At 37.6% G+C, this 20002-nt stretch overlaps 1 protein-coding gene across 11 annotated transcripts in view; it reads right to left on the bottom strand.

The window, feature by feature from the left end:
• Nucleotides 1–20002, bottom strand: part of tcf4 (transcription factor 4) — a 215194-nt gene that overhangs the window by 146707 nt on the left and 48485 nt on the right. For 5 of the 11 annotated variants that reach the window (XM_026296705.2, XM_026296699.2, XM_026296704.2 and 2 more), the window contains one exon: nt 16100–16171. The exons of 5 other annotated variants lie outside the window; for them this stretch is intronic. In XM_026296705.2, the coding sequence (XP_026152490.1) occupies nt 16100–16171 (72 nt within the window). The remainder of the gene's footprint in view (nt 1–16099; nt 16172–20002) is intronic. One more of the 11 variants, XM_026296710.1, reaches the window with a different exon arrangement.

Genomic DNA, 20002 nt, shown 5'->3' with positions numbered 1-20002 from the left:
TGATCTGATGAATTTAATAAACACCTTTGATGATAAACATTATTGTGCGAACAGAGGACACACATTGCAATTACTGTACTTCAGTACTGTACCGGAGGAAATTCTTGTGCCAGACTGTTCCATGAGCAAAAAGCAAAAAACAATATACACGCAATGAAATGAAAACAAACAAACAAACAAGTAAGTATTTCACATAATATTGCTAATTGATATTGCACATGATATGATATTGAGGAACCCAGGCATTCAAATTGCAGGGGTCCACCTACACGCATTACATCAATGTGTGTAATCAAACAGTATCGTCCCAATACTGAACACACTGGAGAGGCAGGGAAGTAGGTTAAAATTAGAAAGTTTATTTGTAACTCAGAAGAAAACACAAGCTTTACAAGAAGTCCAAGCAGAAAAAACCAAGCAGGAGAATCAGAAGCTGTGTAAGTCCAAACTGTGTTCAAAAACACGCACTTTTAGTCCAAGATGAGCATCAAATTCAAGAGAGAAGGCAAACTGGCAGAGCCCAGGAGACAGTGGCCTCTTACAGAGAGCACAAACTCTAAGAACAAAGCAAACAGACACACATATACTGTGGAGTTGATAAGGTGAGTGGAGACAGGGCTGGCACATGTGGCAGGCAGGACTGGACAACGAGGAGTAAGTGACAGGTGTACTGGGCAGAGACACAGGAAAAATCTGGAAAAACTGGAGACTGGATGCAACAGGGCCAGAGACAGGAACTGGACTGGGTGGATTTAGAAACTGACAATCAGATGGATTTACAAACATACTCATGATTTTGTGTTTTAGAAGGACGTTGGGGTACAGAATGGGTCGTATAACATCTGACTTTCCTAAAGGACTGTGCTTTTTTATCAATGACTGTAGTAATCCAGACCACATTCTTATCCTAAACCTACTCACATGGTTTTTCTGTATAAAGCCAGCCTGTTAGATGATGTTTTGTTAACTACCTGTGGCATCTCTATTAGACAGCAAAAGCACCATTATTTGATGTCATATGATGAGAAGATGTAGAAATTTCCACTAGTAACTGCTGATTATGTTATTATACTCTGTTATACAGATGGGTTTGTTATTATTTTGGCAAAACATTTAATTGCATCTAGCAAAAGAAAAGCCTGTTTAAAAACAGGAGAAAGGCAGAAAATGAATTAAATGTGGAGGAGAAGAGTCTGATGAGAGCTGGTCAAGATGCAGGGGGAGTGAAGGTGCATATGGGAGGGAAGAGGTTGAGGAGGACAGCATTTACAGGAAGCATTCTTCAATATTGAAAAAGGAGAGGAGAGAAAAGATTGGAAAAGAGGGAGGAGCGGCAAGGGAGGAGAGAAAACTACATGTCAGTGTGCAGGGTTGAAAGACGCTGGAGGAGGAGGAGAGAAGGAGGCATCCATGTGTCCTGCACCTGATAAGACCTCCGATTGAGGGCTATAAATTACACCAGAGAGAGAAGAGAGAGAGAGAATTTACACACAAGCAGGAAAACACACTTTTAAAAGCAAAAATGCATACCTCCCCCCCCCCCCCAAACACACACACACATAGAGTGCAGGTTATCTATCATCAGTTAATGAACTTAGACTGACAGACAGCTCCATGTCTCTCACACTGATCCTATTAAAACCTGCCTGACACAAAACAGACTACTATTAGTACAGTTAGCTTTGTGTGTGCAATATGTGTGTCTGTGCACATGTGAAAAGACACAAAAAAAGAAAAAACCCTAACATTTGTCATTGTGCATGTACTGTCCAAAAAACAAACAAACAAAAAAAACCCACAAAAAAACAACAAATTGTGACAGAGTTCTGTGTATGTGTTTCCATAACTTGTCTGATTTTTACATCCATGCGGGGTGAAAAGCAACTAACTATTAACACAGTCTTTTCATGATCTTGACTGGTTTTGCTTTAAATGTCAGTTGTTAAACACGAGGAAAACTACAAGAACCAATGATAAAATGAATGAGAATGTTAAGATTCTAAAGTCACAGTCACACCATTAGCTCAGGACAGTTGTTCCAAATTAAAGTAAAATAAACACATTGCTGGCTTTCAGTGTTAAAGCCGAAAGAGGAAATGTTAGGTTAAACAGACTGACGGGTTTTGGTGTCATGCAGCACTTTACTGAGCCTTGTGACCTTTGAGGACAAAGGTCACAACGATCACAAAAACAGAAATAATTAATTATGAACATTATTTCAGACTACAAAACACTTCACATATGATGATAAATACTGTCTTATGGATTCAGTGGTGCACAGCTGCATTCCATGCCCCCCATCCATTCATTGTTCTCCCCCATCCATTCATTATTCTGCTAAGGGTCAAGCCCAGCTGACATTAGGCGAAAAGTGGAGTATACCCTGGACTGGTTGACAGTCTATCACAGTGCTGACACATAGAGACAGGCAATCACTCAAACTCAGTTAAGGGCAATTTAGAGTCACCAACTAACCAAACCTGCATGTGTGGACTATCCTTCTTAATTGAACCATGACGCAATAATACATCCTTCATTGAGAACTCATTCAGAAATTCAGTTACCTACCATCAATACCATCATGAATACACATTTAGTATCTGTATAGTGAAGATCTTTACAAACAGACTTACACATACATGATTATGATGGCAATACATAGTTTTTGAATGACAAAACTGGAGGCAGTTGACATTTTGCAACATCAAGTGTGCGTGTGCCTGTGAGTTCTATAGCCCCACTGTTCTCATCTGATCTCCAATTAAACTATATAATTAACTGTAGGTCTTCCCCAGTCCCCAGCCTACACACAGCATTTGGTGATCAGAAAGGAGCTTGCCTATCATCAGATATGTTGACACATGGGCCATGGCTTTGTTAAAAAAATTCAATGAAACGCTATGGAAAATCAAAATAATGGTAAGAATAAAAACAGCACTGTGTGAGCAACAATATAAAAAGCAGTTAGTTTTTTCATATCATAGAAAAGACAATCTGGGGGCTTCCTAACCTTCATATTAACTGAAGGTACTCAGAAGGGTCCTTTTCAGCAGTTTTACGCCATCTCAGTGGGAACATTTCAGACACTACATCTTCCACTAAAGACTGCAGCCATAATCAGCCTCAAAGATGTTTATTAGAACTGAATATCAAATGAATATCAATCCAAACTGCCTGGTTGCTGCCATGTCTGCTATAAGTGATGTGTATATGTCCTGTTCGTTTAGAACAAGTATATCTGCCATAGCTAAATATCCAACTCAAATTTCACTTTGCAGTTTGTGTAATAGCCACTAGATGCTGCTACAAGAAAACATGTTATTGTTGCTATTGAAAGCCCCCTAATTTACCTGTACATATATGAAGTTAAAATATGTCATTTCCTTTTACTAATGATTTAATGGGTCACTTCCCCCTCCTGCACAACTGAAAATTCAACTCCTTTCAGGTAATGCTGCTTCGACATCCAGTCCCTGTGACAGACTGGTGATCTGTCCAAGGTGTACCCCACCTCTTCCCAATATCATCTGGGAACATCCACTTTGGCATAATGCACCAACTCACTTTTAACTAACACTTCAACTTCTCTCAGTAATTCTATTACCACCTGCCATTTGAGCTTATATTAATAATTTCATTTTAATTGCCACTGCAACTTCCACAATTTCAATAAATTGTTTCAGCTCCTACTACAGCCTTCTTTTGGAATTTCACTTTGAGTGGCTATGACTTTCCTGACTTTCACTAACTTTAGTTTAATTTGATATTGCAGTTTCAAATGCCACTACAACTGGCGGCGCTAGCGAGAGGGGGTGGTGCTAGTGAGACACACATAGAGTAGATATGTTTCTTGAGAGCTCCTCCGTGCCAACTTTCAAACTGCACACTTTTGACAGTCACATGTGCCCAGTTCAGGGTGAACACATTTTGTAGTATGCGAAAGTACTAAGTACTTTAGCGACATCCTGGCCCCTTTAAACTATGCCTAGAAAACTGAAAGACACTGAACCTCAGTTACCAACACTGGACTTAGCTAATGCTAAGTAGAAAACGCCAGCAGACTTGCTTTGTGGAGGGAAAAAATCTCAGATAAAGTCTCTGATAAAATCCTTAAACACATTAACCCTAGGTTTGACAAATCTGAAGAGACACTTAACGGCATTCAAATTTCCCAAAAAGAGCTCCTGGCTACAGTGAATGCCATCCAAGGCCAGATTTAGGATCAAGACACACACATCCCTCACCTGGAAGAAGCAGTGACAACTTTGGAAAAAGAAAATAATAATCTGAAAGCAAAGCTAGACGACCTGGAAAGCTGCTCACGTTGGAATAATATTAAATTCCTTAGTATTCACGAGCTAGAAGAGGTTTAGGTTTACATAGTAAGTTGGTGAAACTGTTAGCGTGGGCAGTGGAGATATTTCTCATGTTTTTCACATTGTTAATCTCTTTTGTTTACTTTCTTTACTTACTTGTTTACTTTACTGTGTACTTTGTTTCTTTTTATGTTTGTTGTTGTTTATGATTTGAGGAGGAAATTAGTATATCGATGTTATAATTACCATACTAGTGCCATTTGGTCTATTGTCAGATAGACTTGACCATCTAAATTTGGTCTCATGGAATGTAAAAGGGCTGGGTCATGAGATCAAAAGAGGGTGTGTCTTTTCCTACCTTAAATCACTAAAAGTTGATAGAATTTCTTTACAAGAAACGCATATTGGTCCCAAAGATGTTTAAGTTTATTTTATTGAATTAAGTTTAATTTATTTATATAGCACATTTAAAACAGCTACAAGGCTGACCAAAGTGCTTCACAATAAAAACACATCAACATAGTGCTTCACAATAAGAGAACAGCAACATAAAATACAAAACATGTAACCAGAAAATAAAACACAAACAGGGAAAACAATAGGCAAATATAAATCCTAAAAGGCCAATGAAAACAAATGGGTTTTTAGAAGAGACTTAAAAATAGACAAGCTGGGGGCCATTCTGATCTCTGCTGGTAAGTCATTCCAGAGGCGAGGCCCAATTACTGAGAAGGCACAGTCAGTCTGGAGTGCAGAATTAAAAGAAGGTTTTGGTCGCAGGATCTTAGGCTTCTCGAGGGGATGTACTAATGAAACAGTTCAGATAAGTAAGCTTGTGCAAGATTGTGCAGAGATTTAAAAACAAATAAGATTTTAAAATGTATTCTAAATTGAACAGGCAACCAATGAAGAGCCTTCAAGAGCAGAGTGATGTGATCCCTTTTTTTCTTTTTATAGATAAATCTAGAGGCAGCGTTCTGGACCAATTGAAGACAAGCAATTTGGGCTTTGGAGATGCCACAGTATAGACAATTGCAATAATCGAGACACAGTGTAATAAAGGCATAAACCACCCTCTCCAAAGTCCTGTGAGTAAGGAAATGTCTGATTTTTGCAAGTGTACGAGGCTGATGAAAGCTTGACCCAATCACACTGGAAATTTGTTTATCGAATTTTAGCGAGTCATCTAATAGAACACCCAGATTCTGTACCTGCGAGGACCTGAAAGCCAATAATGGTCCTAAGTCGAACTTAAAGGCTTTCATATTTTCTGATGGCCCGAAAACGATCATGTCAATTTTCGCTTCATTTAAAGATAGAATGTTTTGAGATAGCCAAGATTTAACCTCATCTAAACAATATGAGAGGGCAGTCAAGGCCAGTGGATCATTCTTCCTAAAGGGTAAGTAGATTTGCGAGTCGTCAACATAAAAATGGAACCTTGTGTTTTCTAAAAATGGAGTCCAAAGGTAGCATATACAATGAAAATAAAGTGGGGGCCAAAATGGAGCCTTGCGGAAGACCACAGGGGAGAGAGGCAGTGGAAAAGAAAAAATCTCCAATCCTAACCACATATTTCCTGTCAGATAAAAATGACTGGAACCACTTTAAAACTGTGCCAGAGAGACTCACCCAAGATTGTAATCTATTGATTAACATAGAATGATTAATGTGTCAAAGGCAGCTGATAAATCTAAAAGAATGAGAACCACAGAGTCAAAAAGATATTGTTTAGCCCTCTCAGAAGGGCAGATTCAGTGATGTGGGCAGCATTGAAACCAGATTGACAGTGCTCTAACAGATTATTTACAACACAAAAAGATTCAAGTTGGAAAAGCACAATGTTTTCCAAAACATTAGAGTTAAATAGTAAAACAGAGATAGTGTGATATTTTTTTTAAACTGACAGGTCAAGGGAAGGCTTCTTGAGGAGAGGTGTGACAGTAGCTACTTTCAGATAAGCAGGAACCACACCAGTTAAAAGACACTTGTTATAAAAGGACACTAGGCCCGGTCCTACCGAATCAACAATTTGTTTTAAAAATCTATATCTATAGCATATGACGAAGAGGATGGTTTCAACTTGGCAATAATGTCTTCGAGCGACTGAAGAGAAACAGGGTCAAAAGCATCCCAGGTTGCAGACAACGGCGGAGGGAGAGGGAGCTCAGTAAGAGAAGCATGAGCTACCAGTCCTAGTTTAACCTTCCTTAAAAAACCCAGAGAAGATTTCACAAAGAGCGACAGAGGCAACAGACATAATATTGACAGGGGGATTTACAACAGAATTGATAACAGAGAACAAGACCTTAGGTCTAGATTGATTATAGAGAATTAAGTTAGAAAAATAGGTCGCCTTAGCCGATTTGGCGGTTCTCTGATAAGCCAATAAACTGTAGACTAAACTCTTTGAGAAACTGTAGTGAGATGTGAAAATTGTCCTTTTTCCACTTATTCTCGGCCTTTCTACTTGTTTGCCTTAGCAGCCGAGTTTTAGCAGTATGCCACAATTCAGATTTATGTTTAAGCTTAAGAGGCTTTAAAGGCTCAAATATTCATCAACATACAAGGCCGATAGTGAGAGTCCAGGAGTAGATGACAACAGGACTCCACTCTAAAGCACTGACTAAAATTAACACTGAACTGAGGAGAATAGACAGGGATGGCTCCTTGGAAGAGGCATGAAGAAGGCTAGGAAGAGACATGGAAAATAAAATAGGCTTGTGATCAGAAAGCATAAAATCAGAAACGTTAATATCAGTAATATCAACCCCATATGAAAGAACAAGGTCTGGAGTATGACCGTGGATAGGAGTGGGATCTTTGACCCACTGTATCAGAAGCAATAAAAGTAATAATTATATTAAGAAATTCCCTCTACAGCAGGTTTGACTGACAGCAGACAATGTAGATGTTAAAATCACCCACTAATAAAAAACTATCAAATTTAGTGACAATGTACCCAATGAAATCAGTAAATTTCTGTAAAAAATCCTTAGCAGAATGTGGCGGGCCGTAGATCACCCCTAAGCTGACGAGACCCTTCCAGACGAGATGGAGAAGTTGTGCTTCAAAACTGGTGTACATTGTTGTTTATTGTTGCTGTTCTTTTCTCTCTGCTCTATCCACTCACCCCAACCGGTCGAGGCAGATGGCCGCCCAAACTGAGCCCGGTTCTGCTGGAGGTTTTTTCTTCTGTTAAAGGGAGTTTTTCCTCTCCACTGTCACCAGGTGCTTGCTCATAAGGGATTTGTTGGGTTTTTCGTTTTTGTCTTTGTAAAGTGCCTTGAGATGATTTGTATTGTGATTTGGTGCTATACAAATAAATTGAATTGGATTGAATAAACACACTGCTTTTATTTGGAAAAAATATCAAGCAGCACTGACAATTGGTTTGATTCTGCCTGTCAAACCATATATTTATGTATATGCTGAAGTCCCCAGTGCTGTCTAGATTATTACCAAAGGTCCAAGCCAGCTGCTAACCTGAAGGTGCTGTTGTTTCCTTTGCTGGCTTTTCTGCTGCATCGGCCTCAGGACCTACTGCCTGTAAAATATCTTTTAGCTTGGGTATTTTTCTGAGCAACATTGACTCCCGCTGTTCTTTCTCTCTGAGTTTTCCTTTTTTGTTCTCCGCTTTTCTTGCGAAACATTTTGACTCTTGACAACTTTCCGCTAATCCAGAAAGGAATACAAACAATTCATTCATTGGACATTAAATGCAGACATGTGACATGTTTGATTGGCAGCCTAGATGCCAGACTTGGTGTCAATTATGCCAGATTGATGTTTTACTGCAAATCATGGTGGCTTACGATATTAATCCTCCCTCCCCCTCCTTCGCCGGATTCCCAGCAAGCAACACGCAGTCATGCCTAATAGCAGAATGACAGAAATGAGTGACAGATACGTCCATATGTAGATTTTATTTCCGGTGGGCACGGGCCCGGGGCTCCCTATGCTGCTGGGCCCCCCATATGGTCGATATATCTTGATTACAGGACACCTTTATTCACTTCCAATCACAATGCTAAATCTCTATGGCCCTAATGTCAATAACCCTGCTTTTTTTCCGCCACATTTCTGATTTAATTAATTTAATTCCAGCATCTTGCACAAATATCATTATTGGTGGGGACTTTGATTGTTATTTGGATCCTTATATGGATAGGCTCTCTACAAAACCACCCTCTATAACAGCTTCAGTTCAAACTTTAAATGACCTCATGAAAGCAAGAAATTTAGTCGACATATGGTGCCTTTTGCATCCCTAAAATAAAGATTTTTCATTTTACTCTCATGTACATATGTCTTAGACCAGGATAGATTATTTTTTAATTTCTTCTGAACTGATGTCAAATATTCAAAACTCAGATTATAATAATATTATCATTATAATATCTGACCACAGCCCAGTTTTACTCCAGTTTAGAAATACAAAATTATAACTGGCGCTTCAAAACTCTTTTCCTACATGAATTTTGTGGGAGGCTTTCAAGGTCATTTGTCGAGTTAAAATAATTTACTCCCATCCTATATCATATATTCTCTAACTGATAAATCTCAGCCTGTTAAACTACAGTGGGCGGTAGGACAGTGGGACCTTCTTTCCCCTTTACTCTTTGACCTAGCTATGGAACCTTTTGCAATTGGTATCAGGTTCCACTAAAAAATTCAATGTGTAAAATTTGGCAGTATTGATTGTCTGGTAAATTTATATGCTGATGATTTATGAATTTGCCTGTCAGACCCAGCGGTCGCTTGGTCATTCAGTGTGCTTTGTGGATACATAGTCAATTGGGAGAAAAGCGAATTTATCAAAAAATTTAAGTACTATATTGATGAAAAGTCTTCCCTGTAAATTAATTTTCACTCATTTCACTTATTGTCGCCTGAAAATTTCGAGAAATCCCAAGCACTTATTTGAATTAAATTTATTGGATATGATTGAATGGTTAAAAATAAAACTCAGAAATTGGTCATTGCTCCTTCTTTCAATAGTTTGGCGAATTAACACTAGAAAAATGGTTGTTCTTCCCAGGTTATTATATTTATTTGAAAACCTACCTATTCACCCACCTATGTCTTACTTTAAACAACTTGACTCTTTTTTCATTTATTTGGACTAATAAGCCAGCCTTTATCTCTAAAGTTATCTTCATAATTCTGTTGCTGTGGGTGGCCTAATGCTGATCCTCAAGCATTATTATTGGGCTGCATTCTGGCAACTAGGTCTCCCTGAAGGTATCCAGACTATAATCGCTACAATTTGGGTGAAAATTGAATCCATGACAGCACAATCCTCTCTCCCGACCTTTCTTTTTTTGGGACAGCCAAATACACTTAAAAAACCTCAGAACTTTATATTCAAAGAATCTCTCCGTATTTTAAATAAAATGAAAAAGCACCTTCGCCTCTCTAATACGGCTCATTTATTTTGGCACTGCTCAGTTATACAAAAATTTTGGACTGACATATTTCAATGGTTCTGTAAACACTAGAATCTTGCGATTCTTGGTTGTTTTAATGATAAGAATTGGCGTGGTTGAAGCCAAAACATTTTGAGACTGGAAGCTACTGCTCCAACTTTTAATAGCTGGTTGCAGGAAATGATATCTGTGGGTAGGCTTCAACAAATTCGTCATGAACATAGTATGTTATATTTCATGTGTGGTCACCATTTCTGACATTGTGGGACATGTAAAATGAGCATGCAAATATTATATGTGTTCATATGTATGCACACAGGTGTATGCATGTACACAGGTATACTCAACTATGAGAACATGGGCATGGGAGTAATCTCTTTTTATATTCCTATATATATATATATATATATATATATATCTATATTAGGGCTGTGAAAATTAATGCATTAATAACACGTGAATGCAAACTCATTTAACAGCAGTAATTTTATTAATGCAGCACCCATTTCCTGTTTGACCCATGGCCTAGTCCGTAGTAGGAGAAATGGAAAATGCAGCCATAGACCGTAAAGAGAGCAGCAGCAAACAAATGGAGAAAGAAAAAGGTCTGAACGGTAAATTCATTTACAAAACTGTGTCTGCAGATGCTTAGCAGCAGCTGCCACATCCATACCTTGTGAAAGATTGTTGTCACTGTCAGGGCATGTTGTTCAGAAAAAGAGAGCTGTCCTGTCATCTGCAAATGTGAACAGGCTTGTCTGTTTGAGCAACTGGCTCAGTGCGAACAAAGAGAAATAATGGGAACTTGTGTTTTTTCTATGTTCTTTTTATCCATGTTTAATAGACATGAACTAGTCTCACTAATAATAAACATACATTTAAAGCATCCATGTTTGTCCATGCCCATGTTGATTAGAGTATTAAAAACTTGAAAAGTATTCATTTAAGGTACATTTAGAACAGATAAAAATGTGCGATTAATCACGATAAAATATTTTTATCGATATATATGTAGTATGATGGGCGGTTTATTACTAAGGGCGATTGGGCGACGCACCACCAAAGGGTTAAAGAGAGGATTTTTTTTTTTAAAATGACATTAAGATTTTTAATCACATTAACATTATCTGTCACTGTTGTAGGTAGTTAATCCTGCCTGTCTCTGAATATGGTCCAATCAGCTGCTCCTGCGCCATTTGGGGCGATTTCAGTCTGGGTGAAAATCGCCCAGATAGTTCTCATAGACTGTCATATTAATTTTTTTTTTTCAAACTTTAGACGCTGCAATGTAGTCTGTATGGATTCCCAGAGGACAATTCGCAAGAGTAGCAAGTTAGCGGGATTCACGGTCAACATAGCTAACATTACCTCATCTCAGAGCAACACAATCAAATTGTTAAGACAAATACCATTCAGTCATCGTAGTAATCAGGATAAATTGGCAACTAAAGAATCAGGACCACCCAGACCAAATTTAAACATAAAACAAGTATCTACAAAGGAGGGGGCGTATAATCTGGGTTTTTCGCGGAGCTGGTATGAGCGGAAAACATGGCTAGCGGGCTGTGAAGTAGCTAACGCTTTGTTTTGTTACCCCTGCATTCTGTTTCATCCTGATGGAGGCACCGGCAGGGACACCACATGGACAACGACAGGTGTGTGTTGCTTTTACATCTTGTCTCTGAGGGTGAATCAATAAATGGCAACCCACTGCTGATGATCACTGGTATGTTCATTCATTGTAGAGCCGAATTATCATTCAAGACATTGACAGTGAACTCCAGGATGTAGCTGTCCAAAAAATACTGTAGACTATATAGCTGATGTAGAAAATTTTGGGTTGATTCCATTTAGCGGTTACTCTGGTTGTATTCATATATGCAGGGGTCAGAAAAACATGTGACCATGTCTAGTTTGCTAGCTGTTCATTTACCCATTTAATGGGTCACACTAGCCATCATGGCAACAGGTGCCCCCCCTGAGAGATTTGTCAGGAAAGCGCCACTGCACTACATATGTATGTACATAAGATGTAGTGGCAATATATATATATAATGTGTGTGTGTGTGTGAGTGTGTGTGTGTGTATATATATATATATATATATATATATATATATATATATATATATATAAATAATTCAGTTTTGGTTGACATTTTATTGTAACAGTTATTCTGTTTCACATAACATTTCAACTTCTGTCAGAATATCAGTTTCTAATGCCACTTCAACTTTTTGCAGTGCCTTAACATCAGGTTTTTCTTGTAATATTTACACAGCTACGAAACTCAATGAACTCAGAGGTTCGAGAAGAATTAAGAAACAGGTGAGGAGAAGTGAGGAGAAGAAACGAGGTGATGAAGGAAGCGATAAAGGGAGGAAACAAGGAGAAGGGAAATGAAGGGGGGAAATGATTTGTGGTAGCTGAAAGTAAAGAAGATAAGAGAAAAGAAAAACAAAGAAGGGAAGAAAGGTGAAAAAAGGAATAGTGAAAAAGGAAGAAAGGAGAATATATAAAAAGTTAAAAAATTAAAAAGAAAAAAATTAAAAAAACAAAGGAGAAAACTAATTTGGAGAATTTAAAAAAATGCACATTCTAGATATCATAATTATAGAAAAAAAACAATGGAAAAGACAAAACATGATATGAAAGATGACAGAATTTCTCATTTCTATTTAGCTATTTAGTTTAATGCAAAGAACGCTTCTTGAAGTTTCAATGAAATACATCCATGTTAATATTCTGGCTAATATCTCCCACACACACAGATAGACACATTCCCACACAAAAAGTCGGATTTTGTCTCCCTAGCTTCTCCTTTAAAGCTGCTTACACTGTTTAACACCATTAGTGTGTGTGTGCGTGCGTGTGTGTGTGTGTGTGTGTGTGCATGTGGCTGGGCAACAAGAGGAAGTGATGTAATTACCACATTTGGGAAGTTGACCACTTCCTGTTTTGCTACAATTCTCCCCTCCTCCTTTCTTTCCTTCCCCTGTTTCCTTGTTTCTTCCTAGATTTCTTCTTCCCTATTTTGTTTCCTTACATTCTCTGCCTCATGTATTCCATTACTCTGCTCCCTTATTCCCTACACATCTCTCCTTTTCACCCCACTCCCTTGTTCAGGTTGTTTCTTTCTTTCTCCTCGTCTTCTTCATTCATTCCTCTTCTCACTACTTCCCTTTCCCTTCCTCTTATCATGTTCTTATTATTACTTTCTAACCTGGTTTCCTTCACCCCTTTTAGTTGCCCCTTTGTTTTTGTCTCTCTTCTATTTCACCTTCTCCTTTCTATTTTTTCTTTGGTCTTTCATTTTTCCTTTCCTTCCTATCCTTTCTTTTTGTGTATTTTTTCCTTTCCCCTTTCCTTTCTTGCTTTTCTTCTCTTCATCCATTCTTCCCTTCTCAATTTTTCACTTATTACCTTCAGCTCATTTCCCTCCTATTCCCTTTGCTTCCTCATTCTTCATTGGTATTTGTTTTTTCTACTTTTCTCCTTCACTCGTTCACTCTCTATATTTCTGTGGATTCCTTCCTATGCTTAATGCGGCTACTTTTTCTTTATTTCTCATTTCTTTTCTTTACTCATCTTGTCTTTTTTGTTCCTCTCTCCCATATTCTTAAAATTTCTTCCATCCTTCCCCTTCTTTCTTTATTCCTTTTGTTACCCTCTTCCCGCCCTTCTTCTTTTCATTCCCTGCTTATATTTCCTTGTTTCCCGTTTGCTTTCATCCTTTGTTTCATTTATTTCAACCTAATGTCTATCTTTCCTTCTTTCTTTCCATCCTACCCTTCATTCTTTATTTTCCTCCGTATCCTTTTCTTCCTTCCTTTCACATATACAAGAACTCATGGCTGACTGAACCTGCTTAAGGAGCCTTTGAGCAAGGCACCAGAGCAGACTACAGCTCACTCTGCAACATATCCATCTGATGCACAAAGCCTGAAAAACACTCTCCTCTCTTCTAGTCTCCGTGGTTACTGAGCTGTGATCCAGAGGACAGCTGGAGATGAGGACAGAGATGCCACATCGATTGACATCTTGTTACCACAGTAACAAGGAATGAGAAGACAGTAATGGCCATCATCAAATCTACCACTTAACAAAAAACATGATATAAGAATAGCGAACTGAACTCCAACCATGTTTGGTGGTTATTGAGTAAAATTGTCGTTTTTTTTTTTTTTATTTTAGGGTGCTTTTTGTAAAAAAATAAATAAATAAATAAACTCACAAAACTCACTTGTAGCCAAGCAAAACTTTCATGAACTTTAATTTGTTTTGGTAATGACAACAAAGTTAGTGATGTAATAAATTTTTCAATAATTTCCAGTGAGTGTTGAGGACGGCAAAGAGTTTATTCTGATGAGAGATTATTAAAGAATTTGGTATTACTATCTAGAAAGTATATTCTTGCAAAAAGTCATTTAAAAATGAATGCTTCCTGTCCATGGTATTGCTGTCCTTGTCCTGGGGTCTATAATATAACTAGGCTGCATATTTTGAATTTATTTATTTATTTATATATGTATTTATTTGGTTATAATATTTCTGGGAATTTATTCTGAATTTTCATATGGTAATTAAAGTTTAAATTATCTTATCGCTTCACTTATCGCGTAAACACGCGCCCCAAGAGTGCATTGGCTGACCACGATTCAAACCAAACAAGCATATTGTGTGATGATTTTCTACTATGGCCATCATGCTTGACTCAAAACATATCCCTTGACCATCTATGAAAGCACATAATTGACTGCTCCAAATACAATAGCCCATCAGTGTGTCATTTTTTCAAATATATATCAAACTACCTGAACCCCAACATGATTTCTCAATTTCTGTCTAAAACCAAACTGAACCCTCAGGTACTAACAGGTCCCATCATGATGACTTTGGGTAGCCACCTTCTACCTGACACTAGAGCAGGTATAAATGCAAAGACCCCTGAATTCAAAGTCATTATCCACATATTGTATCCAGATACAAGAATATATGGTTATACCAGGCAGACACACAAAATGTACACTGTATTGAAAATAAGTGAAATACATTCTCTGTTAATAATCTGCAAATGCACAAAAGTTTTGACATCATTACAGATATGTTACCTAAAAACATTTCATTCTTATGTTGACAAAAAAGTTGATAAAACTTAAGTATGTTACTAATTTACCTTTAAGTTTATTTTGGTCATTAACTATGCTGTAGAAAGTACTCGTAAGAGGTAACTATGACAATTTTACAATTTTGACAGCTTCCTTTTATTTAGGCAGGATTATAGAAATCTCACTACAATCACAAATACATCTCTACTACACAACAAATACGTAGAACATGACTCACAACGGTGGTTACACTTAGGGTGCATATAAAAATAACTAGACAAGATTGATTAAATACAACACAGATGGAAATAACTACAGAATTGACACACAACAAAGGAACATAAACAGTGTGAACAGAAACAATAATGGTCAAACACAGAAAGTTTCTACCATTTGGGCATGCTGGGAAGCCTCATTAGTCAAAACCCCCCAACATGCTACTTGTATGGTATACACACATGGACAAAATTGTTGGTACCCTTCCATTAAAAAATGAAAATCCCACAGTGGTCACTGAAATAACTTGAAACTGACAAAAATAGTAAATAAAAATTTACTGAAAATTAACAAATAAAAATCAGACATTGCTTTTGAATTGTGGTTCAACAGAGGATTAAAAAAAACAAACTAATGAAACTTGCCTGGACAAAAATGATAGTACCCCTAGAAAAGATTGAAAAGAATTTGACCATAGGGACATGTTAAACTATAGTGTGTCCTGTAATTAGCATCACAGGTGTCTTTAAACGTGTAATCAGTCAGTCTGCCTATTTAAAGGGTGAAAAACAGTCACTGTGCTGTTTAGTATCATGGTGTGTACCACACTGAACATGGACCACAGAAAGCTACAGAGAAGGTTGGCTCAGAAGATTAGAAAGAAAATTATTGACATGCATGTTAAAGGTAAAGGCTATAAGGCCATGTCCAAGCCGCTTGATGGTCCTATGACTACAGTTGCACATATTATTCATTAGTTTAAGGTCCACAGGACTGTAGCCAACAACACAAACGATAACAAAAGAGCCCAAAACAACTTCCTAAGAGATTGGAATGGAAAACAACTCCACTGTTGAAAGCAAATCATAAAAAGCAAAAATGGAATTTGCCAAAATGCACATTGACAAGCCACAAGGCTCCTGGGAGAATGTCCATTGGACAGATGAGACAAAACTGGTGCTTTTGGCAAGTCACATCAGCTCTATGTTCACAGATGCAAAAATGAAGCATACAATGAAAAGATCACTGTACCTACTGTGAGACATGGAGGAGGTTCGGTTATGTTCTGCATCTTTGCTGCATCTGGCACAGGGTGTCTTGAACCTGTGCAGAGTACAATGAAATTTCAAGACTATCAAGGCATTCTGGAGTGAAATGTGAAGCCCAGTGCTTGGTCTCAGTCACAGGCCATGGGTCCTCCAACAGGATAATGACCCAAAACAGCTAAAAGCACCCAAAAATGGCTAAGAACAAAACATTGGACTATTTTGAAGTGTACTTCTATGAGCCCTGAACTAAATCCTATGTAACATCTGTGAAAAGAACTGAAATGTTTAGAAGACACCCTTCAAACCTAGTTTGCTCACAAGAAGTGGGCCAAAATACCTGTCAACAGGTGCAGAAGTCTCATTGAGAGTTACAGAAATCGCTTGAATGCAATAATTGCCTCAAAAGGTTGTGCAACAAAATATTAAGTTAAGGGTACCATAAATTTTGTCCAGGGCAGTTTAATTAGTTAACCCTCAGGGGTCGACAAATGTACCAGTGCATTTTGTGGCATAGTCTCCTGATAACACCGAAATGACCTTAAAATACTCTGTCAGTTTTGATCGTACAGATAAGAGCAAAGGGTTTACTTTTATTTGTATTGTAATGGAAAAATTAGTTTTAATGATTCATTATTCTTTCTGATTATGATTTAATTTGTTTCTTACTGTATTCTTGGGTTTTCAGGTTTCAAGGCTCATGTGTTTTTCATAATCAGATGTTTATGTTCTTCCTGACCTAGTATAGTCTGACACTAAGGGACACAGTGTTCTCAAGGATGTTAGTGAGGAGTATCTGGGAGAAGGGTTCCTTAGGACACTAGGTGTGAGGAAGGGACAAGTATAACAGAGCACGCCCAGGATGGAGGGTTAACTGTCGAATGAGAATATAGAGTTTTAGAATATAGCCTTATTAGGGAATCACTTTGTAGAACAATAGGGAAGTAAAGACTTAATTACCTGATTATGTGAATGATGAAATAATTTGCATTTACTTTGCATGTCTATACAAGTAGCGGCCTCAGCCTAATAGAAGCTGAGCAACTGGGGAACAACTCTGATCAATTGTGTTCTATCCTGTTTTGCTCCTTTCTTGCAAGAAATATATTCTGAAACGACAATCTGTCTGCACTCTCTTTATTGCTCATCCAACGGCTTTTGCCACAACAGTATACACTCATAATAACAACAAAATGCTGTGCTTTTGTAAAGAAAGCAGACAGGGTGTGCTCTCTGTCTTCTTTCTTTCTGTCACCTGTCTTCACAGACACGTAAATAAAACAACCTGAATCTCAGCAAATACTTGCCTCAAAGACATGGGAAATATACGCACAGAAAGCTTGAAATGTCTTCTTTTAAATGAAATGATTCAAGTCGAAAACAAATAATCTCTTTTTATATAATCCGTACGAAAGTAAGGAGCAGTACGGTTTCTCCTGTCTCACCTCACTATAGCTAATGTGATCCCACGTCGCACTCAGCGTACTGATCATATGGAAATAATCTGAGGTGAGCCAGGTAATTATGTACACGAACCCCCAAGAAATGGCATAAAACATCAAGCTTCATCACAGAATTTACTCACTTTTTCGTTTGGACGATGGCTACGTGGGTGAAGAAGCATTTCGGATGGTTCCGGACAGCAATGAAGCATTTACTTTGTCCTCAGAGGAATAACGCTACTCAGATGACAAACATTTGCATCTGCATTGCATTGCATCGCAGTAATTCCCTCTTAGCCACATTCCTGACTGAAAGGCTCATTATGCAGCTCTTTATGCAGGTCTTTGCCTTCTCAGGTAAATCACATGATTATTCATGATTAGACACGCCTTCTTGCATATGCCCTTTCTACTAAAAAAATGTCTTAGAAAATTTAAATCAGTATATTGTTTTCTGTGAATGAGTGAACAAGATGACTTTCATTTTGAAGCAAACACTTTATGCTACAGCTGCAGTTCTCAAAAGTCTTGTGAACCAATGTTGTGTATGTGTTTTATGGCCTTATTTCAGTGACTTAAAAATATTAGTTTTTCACTAACCATGCATAAACACTGTTTCTCAAAAACACAATCATGTATAAACATGCTACTTACATATTATCATATATTATATACAGTGTTATCAGACTTTAGCCATTAATATGTCTAAAAGCAACTGAAAAAAGCACAAATGTCAGGACATGTCAAAATTTGTCCAGGGCCCCAGTCAGTTTCAAGTTATTTCAGTGACCATTGTGTGTTTTCTTTCTTTAATGGAAGGGTACCAACAATTTTGTCACCGTGTGTAAGTAAACTTAAAGATACTACTTACAGCTTTTCCAAATCAACAGGAATGTGACTAACAGAGCAGTCATGAGTCATACCACAAGTCCAGTGTTGTTGCCATCACCTTTAAAACAAAATGTGATTCCCTGTTTAGAGTCAGGGTTTGGTTTGTCCATTCTGGGCTTCTGTGCAACAGCAGCGCAACATGGCTGCCTCCGTGAAAGAAGACCCACTTTCTATGTAGATTTAAGAGGCTCATTCTAAGATTAACAAATTGCAACAGTTGGTATTTTCAAGTGGTTACACACTAATGACAACACATTTATGAATACTATATTCTAATAATTACTGTAAATATTACACATTGGCATGTGGCACATTATATCTAAGGTAGGAATACTTAATCATACTTCATTGTACTAAGTATACTTTTATCAAACGATCAATTACAAGTATAGACCAAATATAATTACGTTTTTTCTGTATTCTTAACAGTACAAGTCAAAGATACTTGGGTATAATGTTGTTTAGTATATCCCTGAAATGTATTTTAAGTCTGAGTATGAAGTATTAAGTCTAAGAGGTATACTAATAGCATATTTAAATAAACTATGTTTTTGGAGAATGTAAATCACAACATAATTATGTTTCCTTCAAGATATATCTGGCAAAACATTTGTAGCATGAACATGTACGGTTTGTTCATCCTACTTAAAGGAAAATTTAAGGAGGAAATCAGAGTTCAATAGGTTAAAGACTAGAACTTCATTCATGTTTCTGTCTCATGCACAGTTCATTTATGTGTGCCTTAGAAATTTTGTTCTGGACATGCATTTACACAGACTTGTTTTTGTGCATTGTGGGGACATTCGATTGCCTTCATTCATTTCCGAGAGACCTATCCAAAACTAACCACTACCTGTCTAACCCTGACCTTTACCCTAACCTTAACCTAACCCTAACCTCACCCTAATCTTAAAGCAAGTTGTCGCTTTTAAATTCAGTGATTTACATAATGAGGACCTGCCTTTGATCCCCCACAAGTCCCCGCAATGTAACAAAAACTTGTACGTACACACACACACACATATATACACACACTCACACACACACATGCACACAGAGACCAGCATTTCCTGTCATTAGGCAACAGAGCTGTTCTATAATTAGAACATCTGGACCCAAGTGCCAGTGCCCTCACACACACACACACACACACACTTCATGAGTATGGAAACACATACACCCACAGGCAAACATTTGCACACCATGAGACCACATATAGTCTCAACAAATAAGGCACACACAGGCACCAAAACTGTGCATGCTTCATATTTCAGTCACTAGTGTTTGCTTGTTTTTTTGTTGTTTTGTTCAAAAAAAGCACATTAAAGTATGGAAACAAACAACAGCTTGGAGAGTTAATGGCATGCTAAATGAAAAGAGAGGGAATAGCTTATGTAGACAGAGAATGAGTGAGTGAAAAAGTTAGACAGAAAAAACATTATCAAGTTCAAACATGGCTTTCTTGAATCAGCCGTGTTTTTTTTTTTTTTAAAGCAGCCATGCTCAGGGACTACAGAAGCCTTTCCAAAGAGAGAGATTAATATTGATAATAAGAA

This window comes from Mastacembelus armatus, chromosome 12 (assembly GCF_900324485.2).
Source record: "Mastacembelus armatus chromosome 12, fMasArm1.2, whole genome shotgun sequence".
NCBI classification, from domain to species: domain Eukaryota; kingdom Metazoa; phylum Chordata; class Actinopteri; order Synbranchiformes; family Mastacembelidae; genus Mastacembelus; species Mastacembelus armatus.
Note: the sequence above shows the minus strand (reverse complement) of the source record. Positions and strands in the feature narration are given on the sequence as shown.